General features: G+C 39.7%; 1 protein-coding gene across 2 annotated transcripts in view; it reads left to right on the top strand.

Moving 5' to 3' along the window:
• Positions 1–903, top strand: part of PTP4A2 (protein tyrosine phosphatase 4A2) — a 33,360-nt gene extending 32,457 nt beyond the window's left edge. For both annotated transcript variants that reach the window (XM_031962268.1, XM_031962267.1), the window contains exon 6: positions 428–903. In XM_031962268.1, the coding sequence (XP_031818128.1) occupies positions 428–536 (109 nt within the window). In that variant the 3' untranslated portion in view covers positions 537–903. The remainder of the gene's footprint in view (positions 1–427) is intronic.
• The last annotated feature ends 11,987 nt before the right edge of the window (positions 904–12,890 follow it).

Raw genomic sequence — 12,890 nt, 5'->3', positions numbered from 1 at the left:
CCTATTCCTATCTTGAAACATGTCTCTTTCTCCCCCATTCTTCAGTGGATATTGCACTGGGAGGGGGAGGAGGAAACGCCTAGTTTATAAGCATACCAGTTTATAAGCTAATGAAGTAATATATTACTCTCGAACAAAAGTTATTTTCTTAAGTTTATTAAGCTATGCCATTCTGATCTTAGTGTAGCCATTTGATGGACAGCCCATGGAGATTTAAAGGGAATTTTTCCATCTCTTCTACTGGAAAGACCATAACGCTTCATTGCAGACTTTTTCTTTTTTGAAGTTATGTCACAGGAGAAAGCAGCTAGCATTTAGTTGTCTTGAGTTTTAGAAAGGCTTTAGGCTGAAAACAGCAACAACACATTTAGCTTAATTAGCAAGGAAGAGTTTTGCACATATTAAGTTGTGATTCTTCTATTTTCAGAAAAAGAAGGGGAGCATTCAATTCCAAACAGCTGCTTTACCTTGAGAAGTACCGACCTAAGATGCGATTACGCTTCAGAGATACCAATGGGCATTGCTGTGTTCAGTAGAGAAAAAGCTGAATTTGATTGTGTTTTTTGTGGGGACTCTTGGTACCTGGAAATGTGAATCTGGAATCTATGTCATCAAAATAGTGATGGGAGTCATTGCTCCTCAACTTCTGTCCTAATGTTTTAAAAACAAAACAAAGCAAAAAGAAAACCCTCTATAACATGGAAATAAAAAATTTAAAAAGTGAGAGAGGGGAAAAAAGGATGAATTCAGTGAAGGATGATTTTCTCCCAATGTTGCAGATTGAATTTCTGCCAGGAGTGAATCATTTCTAAACCTCCTGTATTTTTAAACTTTTTTCAAAATTGGGTCTCTAAGGAAAACCAGCAGAACATTGGCCTGTGCAAAAATCATCTGTTTGGGGAACACACCTGACAGCTAGGCCTGGCCCAACCACCTCCCTGCGGCATTTCCTCTCTAGTTGTCTTTCTCTTGTCCCCCCTCCCCCCCCCCATTTCTGTGTATCTGTACTTGAGAGTGAGAGAGAGAGAAAGAGAGAGAGAGAGAAAGAGAGAGAGAGAAAGAGAGGAGAGTGTGAGTGAGAGAGAAAGAAAGGAGAAAGGAGAGTGTGTGTGTGTGTGTGTGTGTGTGTGTGTGTGTGTGTGTGTGTATGTGTATACACACAGAGGCTAGGAGGAACCCTGCTTGCTCTGGGTGTGTACAGTCTGACAGCCTTAAGCCCAAGTGGGCACTTTTAGAAATAACAGTGGCATTTGTGTTCTGTGGCCCCCGGGGGATTGATTCTTAGTCTTGAGTAACAGGAAGATGCTCTTTGTAGTCTTTCTTTTCCTGAAAATTCAGCCTACCATTAGGCAGAGTGGCCAAGGAACCCTTTTAAGGGGGAGGGTGATTTGAAGGTTGGGCTTTTGGTTTTGTGTTGGATTTTTTTTTTTTTTTAATTAAGGTGAGGGTAGTATTAAGAGGAATATATCTTATGTGTGCATTCATACTTGTCCAAAGATCTTAGCTGAGAGATGAACTGTTTCCTTCTATTGCCTAAGTAAGAATATGGAGCAAAAGCTAAGTGGATGTGGGAAGATGAACTTGTTTACTAGATGGGAGGAAAGGCCTCCTCCTTCTAAGTCAGACTGGTCCTCTTGTTGGAGAGGCCCTTCCAGGCAGGGAGTTAGCATACTTTTTTCTACCCCTTACAAGACATGCCAGCTGTAGCCATTATTCAGACTTGATGTCGGACAATGTCAGAGCCCATGAATGGTTTGAATTGCCTGTTTTCAGGATTAGTTTGTGTATTGTGGGTGAGTTTTCTTGGATAGTCAGAGTAGACAGTCCACAAATGTGGATTTGAGGATAAATAAATGCCTGGTGTGGGTATTCCCAAACTGGCCCTTGTGTACAGTTTCAGTTTAACCACTGATTGCCTTGTTCTTTTCTTACTCGATTCTTTTTTGAGATTAAAATCACTGGTTCAAAACCAACAATGCCTATTGAGTATTTAGTCCACAGGCCATGGCAGGGTAGAGAAGAGACCTTGAATGAATTGGAGCCTAGGGCATATGGAATGGATTGCTTGTGAATCAATGTAACATGTGTGCATAGTCCTTGCTGGGTTCCATGTGCTAATCTAGACTTTCTGCTCTTTCCCAGGCAACAGTTCTAGCCAGGCTGGTTTGATAGAACAGTTGGAAAGTCCTGACTGGGGCCCTTGTACTTTTTCACCTAACATTGTATATGTAACATCGTTCCACTTCTGAGGCTTGAGATACAGGCTTAAGGTTGCCTTGTCCTGCTGTGTCTTGCTGTGCAGAGCCAAAAACTTCATTTGTTTAGAGCAGCTGGGTCAGTGGGAATGGACTGGCCGGCACCTTGTCTCACACTGATACCTCAGATGCTGGCTATGTGAACTGCCTCTTTTCCTGTTCCCAGAGTTCTGTTTTGATTGTTAGCTAAATGCAAAACTGCAGATTATTCTCTTTCCCCCTTCCTCCTTCCCCTGAAAACACAAAATAATGCATTTTAAATTGTTCCTAGGGTTTTAAAGTTTAAAAAAAATGATGGTACTATCCAAAATTTATTATTTCAGAACATGCCAATAGATTCCTTTTTAACATAGGCCTAAGATCAAAACAGCACCCCTCCAAGCTTAGACAAGACTGTCTATTTTTCTCAAAGGTTATTTCATCAATACCATGATAAACCTCTTGCCTTTGGAAAACTTATTTTCATTGTTGCTAAGAGGTAGGGCAGTATAGAGTTCAGCAGCATTCGTGCTTGCCTAGTTAGGAGAACATTCCGTGTTTTGTCTAATAGAAGGGTGTACAGGCTATAGTCACTATTAGCCCTCTTTTTGTTTTGAACTACAGACTAATGTTAACTATTCTCAGAACTGGATTTTTTTTTTTTTTGGTGAAATTAAAAAGTTTTTCTTTTGAATTTAATGAAGTATTGCTAGCTAAAGCTAGTTTGACATGGTAAGAGAGATGTCGGACTGATTGAGAGGTGTGCAACCTGATTCCAAACAAACTCTGAACCCTTTTAAAGAACAATAAAACATATTTTACATGCTCTTTGCCTATTTTGCATTTGTTCTCCTCTTCGTTTTGCTGTGATTTGTTATTCTGGGAAGGTTGTTATTTTAAAGGTTTGTTCTGGGCCCCAGGCTGCAAGTGAGTAGAGATGAGTTGAGAGCCTGGTAAGCAGCACTAAAATGTTGTGCAGCTCAGGTATGAAATCTGGACAAGTTTAACTGGAATCTGTCGCCTTTCCTGGTTCAGCTCTTAGGCACAATGCAATAGGAATTTGTCCCGCATCTTGCCTCACTGTTTTAGAGAATTATTTCATAGACTTTTCACAAGCTTGACTACTGTTGTTGAGCTCCCAAAAGACAGTGAGGTCCTAGAGGGGATGGATGGATGGGAGGGGAGGAGGAGGGGGGGGAGCCACATTTACTAACAGTGGAGTAAATGATTAGCTCCATTAAATCCAATCCTAGTTGTTTTTCCCATATCAATTATTTTTGGTCCTTTTATAGAAGCTGCTCAGATGATATAGTTACTTTATTCTCTGTTATGCTGTACCTTCTGAGTTCATCAGCCAGAGTGTTGGCACGTAGACCAGATCACAGGATCTGTGTTGAGAACCTTAGAGGTCACCTAGTCCAATGCCCTCACCAGTTTTTTTTGTTTTTGTTTTTGTTTTTTCATTTGAGGGTTTTATTAAACCTTGGGGAAAGGATTTTATTTCTGCCCTGCCTCCACAGTAATATAAGAAAGAGAGTGGGGCAAAGGTGTAGATTCTAGATTCAGGAGACCAAAGATAGGGCAGATGGGCAGGGAGGCTTGTCCAAGCCCAAGTATATTTTTCATAGAGGACACTCCCACAAGGACTTTAGGAATCTCTCATGGCTTCTCTTTCCCTTTCAAATGCCTTCTGCAGTCTGGTGGGCAAGAACACTCCCAAAATGCCAGACTGCCTTCACACAACACCATTTGTCAATAAAATTATCCTTTCACTAAGCAAAAATCAGTCTCTGTGACTTGAACCCACCGGACTTGCCCTCTTTGGTGTGAAGCAGAATATCTTCACTTTTTCACATAAGCTTTTGGAGTATCTGAAGATAGGCTATATATCGTCTTTAAGCAAACTGCCTCAAGACTTTTAATTCCTCAGAGGTAAGGAGTTTTCACTCCATCTCCTCTAGCTTATGAGTGTTCTTCCTACAATATGGTACCCAGAATGGAGCTGAACAATATTTCAGACGTGGTCTGACCGGTATATTTAAATTTTATTGCGGTCATATCCCTTGAACCACATGTGCCAAAGGCATGATGCCTTTCCATACTACCTTGCTAACCTAGAGCTTGAGGGTAGCAGCAAACTACCAGGTAGGTCTGCCTGGGCCATCAGTTTTGAGGGGAAAGCAAAAATGCTATGGATTTCTGCTTTTATGCTCTGTCCTTGAGTACCTACTAATTTTCATGCTTGTTCTTAGAATAAGTTTTTGCTCCTTAATCCTCTTTGAAGAATCTGATTTCAATTGTACAGACCAGCCACAATGAAGTCTACAACTGGTTACAGTTTTTAGGGCACTGGTTTTTTACGGTCTTTTACAGTTGATTTTTTTATTGCTCCTAGCTAGTTCTACACACAGGCAGTGTTATTCTCGTCCTGCTGGTGGAAGAAAATTTTCAAGTGGATTTTATCTGCAGTGTATTAATGCATGGCCTAAATTCCTGCAGAGGCATAAGATAACCAGTCTGGACATGTCTTCCCAATCATAACTGGAGCCAGGCCACTGATGCTTAAGCTTTAGTCATTGTAGATAAATGGCTTTTCAGAAAATGCTTTTCTAGTTAAATCCCATGACTTATGTCTCAGAGAGCCACAAGTTCAGACTGCTTGTAATTAGCGTATATTCAGCAAGCTGAGATAACACACACAAATGGGGATTTATTAATACGGGTAGGTTTAACTCTAATCTCGTTTTATAACAAAAGATTCTGTATTTTAAGATTCATGGGATCACTTAGAATCAGTCTAATTTTCAAAAGTACAAAATAGTAATGCCTTTTAAAATCGGGAAATATGAAATGTGATCCCAGTAACGTGAAAAGCATCTGAAGCTGTATGCATGGGAAACTGAAGGGTATTATGAAATTTAATGTGGATTAGCATACATAAATGTTTTCAATTAAAAATTATTCAGCTCTAGAACTGAAGAGTTGATCACAGCTGCATGAAAAATACCCATTAATCACCTAATGCTTTTATGCAAATGATTGTATTTGACTTTCATTTGGATTTGCCATTAGCACCTGGAACCAGGAGATTGATAGGTAAAATTTAATGGTTATAAAAATTAGATATTTAAATTAAATTTGGGCTAATTTACAGTACTTTTATTCATTACTACAAGTTCTCTTGCAATATGTAGAGAATGGAGAGAGGAAAGAGACTACTTGACAGCTTCTCAGTGATGACTGACATCGGGAACAACTTGGAAGATCCGAACTGTGTAAGTGTGTGTCACCTGAAACCGGCTATACAGACCGTGCATTTCAAAGGGTCACTCTTAACCAAATGCCCAGTCATTATGATTTCTTAACTTCTATCTTCCTCGCTATCTTTTCTTTCCCCCTTTCCTAGCTGTATACTTAACTTTCAAGTATACTGTTTTACTGTTCCCATTTGGACAATTGTTCTTTGAGGAATCTGAATGATGTAATTTTTAGTATTTCTGGGATGGCAGGTTCTTATTATGTAACAACATTATTTGATAGAGAACAAACATTGATTGCCAACTATGTGCCAAACAATTCTGCTAGCCATTGGGGAGATAAAGAATTCAGTAATTTAGTAGATGATTTTGTAATCATTAACCATTTTATAATGAATTACAGATTAAATTTTAATGTACAATAATACTACTCTGAATGCATTAGAAAGGGGTGGATCTTTTGGTAGCCAGCCATCAGAGAAATAAGATGATGGCAATTGACTTGGACTACATATATAGAATAAGTGGGAATTCAGATAAAGAAGGGAAGGGAAGATCTCCTAAACCCAAGAAAGAGTGGGCAAAGGTCAGAGGCAGGAATAGACTTAATATCATCCACTTTGATGAATAAGCTGATCTTTTGCTGTTCATCCAAATCTAAAACTTGTGCCATCCCTAGAAAGTACATTCTTTTAGCACATACTCTTTCTAGATCTCAGAAAACATCAATCTTCTACCTTCCTTTTATTAAAAAGAGCCCATAAATAGGCTCAGATAGCTTTGTCCCAAAGTGCTACAGAGCCAAGATTGGGATCCCTATTTGATTTCCCCATCCATTTTACATGAGTCCCATTTCTGTCGCTAGCTTGTTAAACCATCTTAGTCCCTTCTCCTCTCTGGATGTAGTGGTCCTTGGTGGGGAGGAAGATGAGCAGGTGTATTCATTTTCCTTCATTTCTTATAATATCTGCTGGAATATTGAAAAGCCTGCAGCTTAGTGAAAAGAATGCTGCAGTGAATGGGAATCCTGTGGGACTTCATCTTGGGCCAGACCCCCAACTTCCAAGTTTCATTCTCTTTACCTACCTGAGGCAGAGCATATGTCAGCAAAGGCCTTGTGAAGAGTAGGAAATCAGGTTTTTGTTGATGGGCTGTATAAGTTAGAGCCTGATCTGTTTGGGAAGTCCTAGCAATTTCTGTTCACCCTCATGTCGCAGTTGTTGACTAGCCAGGTTTAGGGGGTGGGGGGTGGGATGATTCTGCTAAACCTGAGCTCTCCAGAACGCCTACATTTCTACCTTGGTAGGGATGATTGGCTCCCTGGTGGGTACCATTCAGGAGAGTGCCCAATGCCCGAGTTGTGGAAAAATACTAACTGGGTGCTTCCTGACCTGGTAACCTGTGCATGAGCTGGAAGAAAATCCATCAGTAACCTAGACAGGCCTCTGGGCACCTATCACCCAGCAGGCGACCAGAAAGTCAAGTGGGATTGGCAGCAGGAGACAGCTCCTCTGATACATTGTCCCCCTCCTTGGATTTACCACAAGGGGCCTAGGAAGAGTCAAAGATGAAGTTTGTGTGCTGCAGAGATCAGGGCCTGCTCGTTCTCTGCTGTACAGAGACCTCCACACCCTCTAGGTTGGGCCCCAGGGGAAGGCTTGCTGTCTTTATTGATGTGAAAATGAGACCATCCTGCAGATATCCTGGTGTCAACTGGGCTTTCTGCCAGGCCTGGCAGTCTGCAGAGCTGACAGCCAAAGGAGGCAGGCTCCCCAAGACCATTAGAATTCAGCAAATACTGATTAAACACCCACTCCGGGCAAGGCTGGGGGGATAAGTGCTGAGAATGCTAAGAGTGAAGCTGGAGTCGATGCCCTTTATTTTATGCAGGCCTTCATGCCCATCTCTGCCCTCTTCAGTTCTTCGCACACTGTAAGACTTAACTTCCTTATCCATAGATTTGCTCATGCCATTTCTCTTGCTCAAAAATCTTCAGACTCCCGATTGCCCCCCCAATTAAAGTGCATCCTTCTAAGGAGCGAGGTTGTTAGAGGGCTGGACCTGGGGCAAGGAATGCTTAAATCCAACCCCAGCCTTGGACACATAATAGTCGTGTCACCCTGGTAAGTCCTCTCAGCTTCCTCCTCTAAAATCGGGATAGTGATAGCATGATCATTAGATAGGATTATTGTGAGGAACATATGAGATAATGTTTACAAAGTGCTTAGTAAACCTTAAAGCATTATATAAAAGCTGGCTACCTTTATTGTTAATACTAATATTATCATTTTTCAAGACCTTCCCTCATTTGGCCGTGCTTTTTTTCTGGATTATCTGATAATAGTTCCTTATACAAGATGTACTCCAGACAATTGAACAACTTATTGTCAACTATATGTGGCTTCCTCTGCTTTCTGATCTTCATGCCTTTGCTTATAGGTCTAAACCTGAAATATTTTTCCTTTCTTACTTTTGTTGAATGCCTAGCCATCCTCTGAACCCCCAGGCTCAAGGGGCATCTCCTCCAGGAAGCCTTCCTTCATCCCTCCAATTGAAAATGACCTCTCCTGTTTTGCAAATTTCTAGCATACACCTTTTCTGATTCACTTAGGATGCATTATTGTATTGGGATTCTTTCACTACCTCTTCCATGAAGCCTCCTGAGCATTCCTCTTCTGCCTCTCACTGACATGCCCTGTGTGATCATTACCTGTGTCTTATCCCCCAAATAAGCCTTACCTTGCTAAGGAGAGAGGACTGGGTTTACTTGAACGCTCTCTGTAGTTCTCAGTACAGTGCTCTGTATGTAGGGAAGGCCTTAATATACTTTTGTCATATTGTGTTTGCATGTGTGCTGAATCCTCCTTTGAGCCTGTGAATTCCAGGAGGGCAGAAACTGTTTAATTCTCCCTATGTCTCAAACAGGGAACTAGATACAATAGGTTCCTTTTTTGTTTTTTGTTTTTTTTTCCTAGTAAATTTATTTATTTTTAATACACATTGTTTTATGAATTATGTTGGGTGAGAAAAATCAGAGCAAAAGGGAAAAACCATGGGAAAGATTAAAAAAACAGAAAAAAGAAGTGAAGATAGCTTGTGTTGCTTTCCATCCAGTCTCCTCAGTTCTTTTTCTGAATGTACAGTAGGTTTTTAACAAATGTTAGGTACAGGGAAAGGCAGCCTATATTGACCGCTTTGCCTGCCTCCAGGAGAGGAAAGTCATCAGAGCTTGTTATTAGCTCCCCTCCAACCTCGAGGCCACACTCAGTACGAGCCTACACTAATTCAGATTCACTGGTCATACCAAGTCATAGCTCCCTACGAGCCTTTGAATAACTTTCTTCTAGGGTCTGTCCTGCTCCCAGCCACATCCCAGGAGTTTCTGTGAAATAGGAAGAAAGGCAGTAGTCTCCTCCTAACTTTGGGAGAGCTCCTAAGTTGTCAGATCTAGAATGGACCCAAGAGAGCACATAGGCCTCCCCTTCATTGACAGATTGGTCCTGGGGACAGAGAGGAGGCAAGAACTCCAGAGAATGCGGGGATGGGGGGTGGGGGATGGGGAGGTGGGGGGGGAGAATAGACATTTGTTAAACACTTAAAAGGGTGCCAGGCACTCTTCTTAAATTTTTTATTATATAAACTAAAGTGCTTTATAAAGTTACCACCTCGTTATTACCTCACAACTCTCAGATTGGGTAAGATGACAGGAAAAGATAATAATAAATGTTGGAGAGTATGTGGGAAAATTGGGACATTGACACATTATTGGTGGAGTTGTGAAATGTTCCAAACATTCTGAAGAACAATTGGGAACTATGCCCAAAGGGCTATAAAACTCTCTTGATCCCCCAGTGCCACTATTGGGTCTATCACAAAGAAATCATAAAGGAGGGAAAGGGACCCCCATATGCAAAAATGTGGTAGCAGCTCTTTTTGTGGTAACAAAGAATTAGAAAATGAGTAGATGTCCATCAGTTGGGGAATGGCTGAGTAAGCTGTGGTATATGAAAGTAATGGAATATTACGGTTCTATAAAAAATGATGAACAAGCTGATTTTAGAAAGTCCTGGGAAGATTTACATGAACTGATGCTGAGTAAAACAAGCAGAACCAGGGATACATTGTATACAATAACAGCAAGAATATGCGATGATCAACTATGAAAGACTTGGTTCTTTTCAGTGATTCAGTGATCCAAAATAATCCCAATAGAGTTTGGACAAAAAATGCCATTTGGAAAAAGAATTAAGGAGACTGAATGTAAATCAACACCAGCTATGTTCACTTCTTTTTTCTGTTTTTTTTTTCTCCCATGATTTTTCCTTTTTGCTCTGATTTTTCTCTCCCAACATGATTCATAAAGCAATATGTATTAAAAATAAGTAAATTTTTTTAAAAGGAAAAAAAAATTAAATGTTATCTCATGATCCTTATAACAGCCCTTTGAGATGGGTGCTAATGTTGTTGGGGAAACTGAGGTAAAGAAGTTAAAACTTGTCCAGGATCACACAGCTGGGAAGTAGCTGAGGTTTGCTTTGAACTCAATCTTGATGTCAAGCCCAATGCTGTAGTCACTATACCACCCTGCTGTTTAAGTGACTTACCCATCCAGAAAATTGGTGACAAGAGATAAAACTTGAACTCTCATCTCCCTAATTCCCTTTTTAAGGGTTCTTTCAACTTTGGGATTTAAAACATAAAACGCTGTGCCTCTGGTTTCATCTTTAGGCCCACAATATTTCAGTATTTTGCGTGCCTCTGTTCCAGTTAGATGCTTCCCACTGCATTTACCGTCCCTAATAACCTGATTCCTCCCTACTGACTTGACTGATGTCAACTCCCATTACAGCCCTACATTAATGAACTCCGAATGTTCTCTGCATGATCTGTTCCAGTTTGTTCACATCCCTGCCTATATTTTCCAAATATTAAATCCTATTCATCTTAAAATTTTTTCTTAGAAAACTTGAACTTGTTCTATCAAATAAAATAAAACCAGTAAGTTTTTCTGGCAGTAAGATTTCATGATCTTAAGATTCTATGAAATCATATTTCTTGATGGATCCATAATTCCACATATTTGGGTACTTTCTTCACTCTTGCCAGTCACATCTCATTTGTACTTGGTCATCTTATGTCCTTGCTGTGTTTCTTTCCCCTACTCTTCCCCCTCCCCAATAAGTACAGGTAGTCAAAACAAATCCAAACATTGGCCATATCTGACTGTGTATATCAGGGTTTTAAAGAAAACCCTGCTCAAGTATTGGAATTTGAAGAAATGCCTCTCAATTGGGGAGTGGCTGAAGAAGCAGTGAAATATGAATGTAATGGGATACTATTGTGCTATAGAAATGATGAGCAGGCTTCAGGAAAACCTGGAAAGACTTACATGAACTAATGCTGAGTGAAGTGAGCAGAACCAGAAGAACATTGTACACAGTAGTAGCAACACCGTGTGATGGTAAACTTAGCTCTTCTTAGCAGTGTAGTCATTCAAAACAATTCCAAAATAGTGTTCATATCCAGAGAGCTAACAATGGAGTCTGAATACCGATCAGAGCATACTATTTTTCACTTTTTAAAATTTTGTTTTTTCTTCCTTGTGGCTTTTCCCTTTTGTTCTGGTTCTTCATTCTCAACAAGACTAATATGGAAATACGTTTTATGTGATTTCATATTATTGGCCTATATTGGATTGCTTGTTCCCTTAGAAAGGGGGAGGGAGGAAGAAAAATTTGAAACTCAATCTTACAAAAATGAATGTTGAAAACTATCTTTACATGTAATTGGGGAAAGATATTAAAAGAAAAAACAAGGAAGAAAGTAAAAATAAAAAATACCTAATTCTTTAGGGATTCAGTTCTTGTTCTTGTACATTCATATCAATTTCTAATTTACATTAAATATGAGATTTATCAAAGATGATAATTTCCTAAAAGTCCCCTCCCCCCATTAGCTATTTACCTTTTTGTATACTTTTTTTAATGCAAAAGCTTTTTAGTTTTTAATGACCAAGGCTGCCTTTTAAAAAAATCATATGATCACCTTAATCTCTTGGTTAGTTTAAGAATCCTTCTCTTAGCTATAGTTGTACAGGTTTTCTCCTTCCATTTTCTAATTTATTTTATAACATGATAGGCAATGTAAACATTTGAAATTTTTTGTGATTTTTTTTTTTAAGGCAGTAGTATCAAACTCAGATTACAAAGGAGCCCACTCTGTGGATAAAAGCTCCTTTATTGACTTAATTTTAAATGTAATATTATCTATTTTATTGTTAATCTGGTTTAAGCTGTGTTTGACACCTCAGGTCTGAGTTATTGGTCTAAATCTACTTTCTATCAAATTACTTTCGATATTTTCAGCAGTTTTTGCTGAGTAGGGAATTTTTTTTCTAGTAGTTGATGTCCTTGGGTTTATCAAACACTAGGCTACTGTGTTTGCTTCTGCATCATACTTACCTAGTCTATTTATATCACCTTTTCTATAATTTTTGACCATTACCGGGTTCTATGCTACAGAAGTCATTCAAGATGTAGTAATGATAGGTTCCCTTCCTTTGTGTTTCTTTGTTATTTCCCTTGAAATCTTTTCCTTTTGTTCCTCCAGATGAAATTTATTACTTTGTCCAGATCTATAAACCAACCCTTTCATTGTTATAGCATTACATTTATTATTTTGGTTCCTACCCATCCTTTTAAGCCTAAATTTGATGAAGATTCATCCCAATTCGGTTCTGATCTCTCCTTTTTGTCTTCCAGATACCTGTAATGCTTATAGTCTCTATCATCCATCTGACATTTTATAGTGACTGCCTAGTTCTCTTGGTGGAGTACGAGGGACAGTGGATTTAAGGAGAAGACCCGGTCCTGGACAAGTCACTTTGTCTGGGGGGAGATTTGCACTATTGACTTAACAGGACATTTGGGGGAGGGGGAGACTGAGATACCCAAGGAAATGTGAGTTCTGCCCCAGCACACTCTGTGTTCAAGGCAGATTTGATTGATTTTTAACAGTTTGAGCAACAACAATAATAACTAGCATTTGCTAGGGCATTTACAGAATGCTTTGCAAAATGCTTTACACATAAGGAAATACCTAAGTGCCAAGCTTTAGAGAGTTATCAGAGCAGAGAAGCTATTTCTGTGTCCTCTCCAAGGCATGCTGCCTACCTTATCTTACCTAGGTACAGGCTCACCATTGTCCTCTTGGTCACGGCAGCTCATCCCCCCCAGCTTTCCAGCTCTTGCTTCCCTATATTCATTGGCTTCCTATCTTCAAATGTTAGCTCCTTAAGGTCAGAGACAGCTGACTAGCTCTGTATTTGTATCATCAGCACTTAGTACAGTGCCTACCACATAATAAGTGGTCAATAAATGCATTTTCATTCCATTCAACT

This window comes from Sarcophilus harrisii, chromosome 3, assembly GCF_902635505.1.
Source record: "Sarcophilus harrisii chromosome 3, mSarHar1.11, whole genome shotgun sequence".
Classification (NCBI taxonomy): Eukaryota; Metazoa; Chordata; class Mammalia; order Dasyuromorphia; family Dasyuridae; genus Sarcophilus; species Sarcophilus harrisii.
This window is presented reverse-complemented; position numbering and strand designations above follow the sequence as displayed.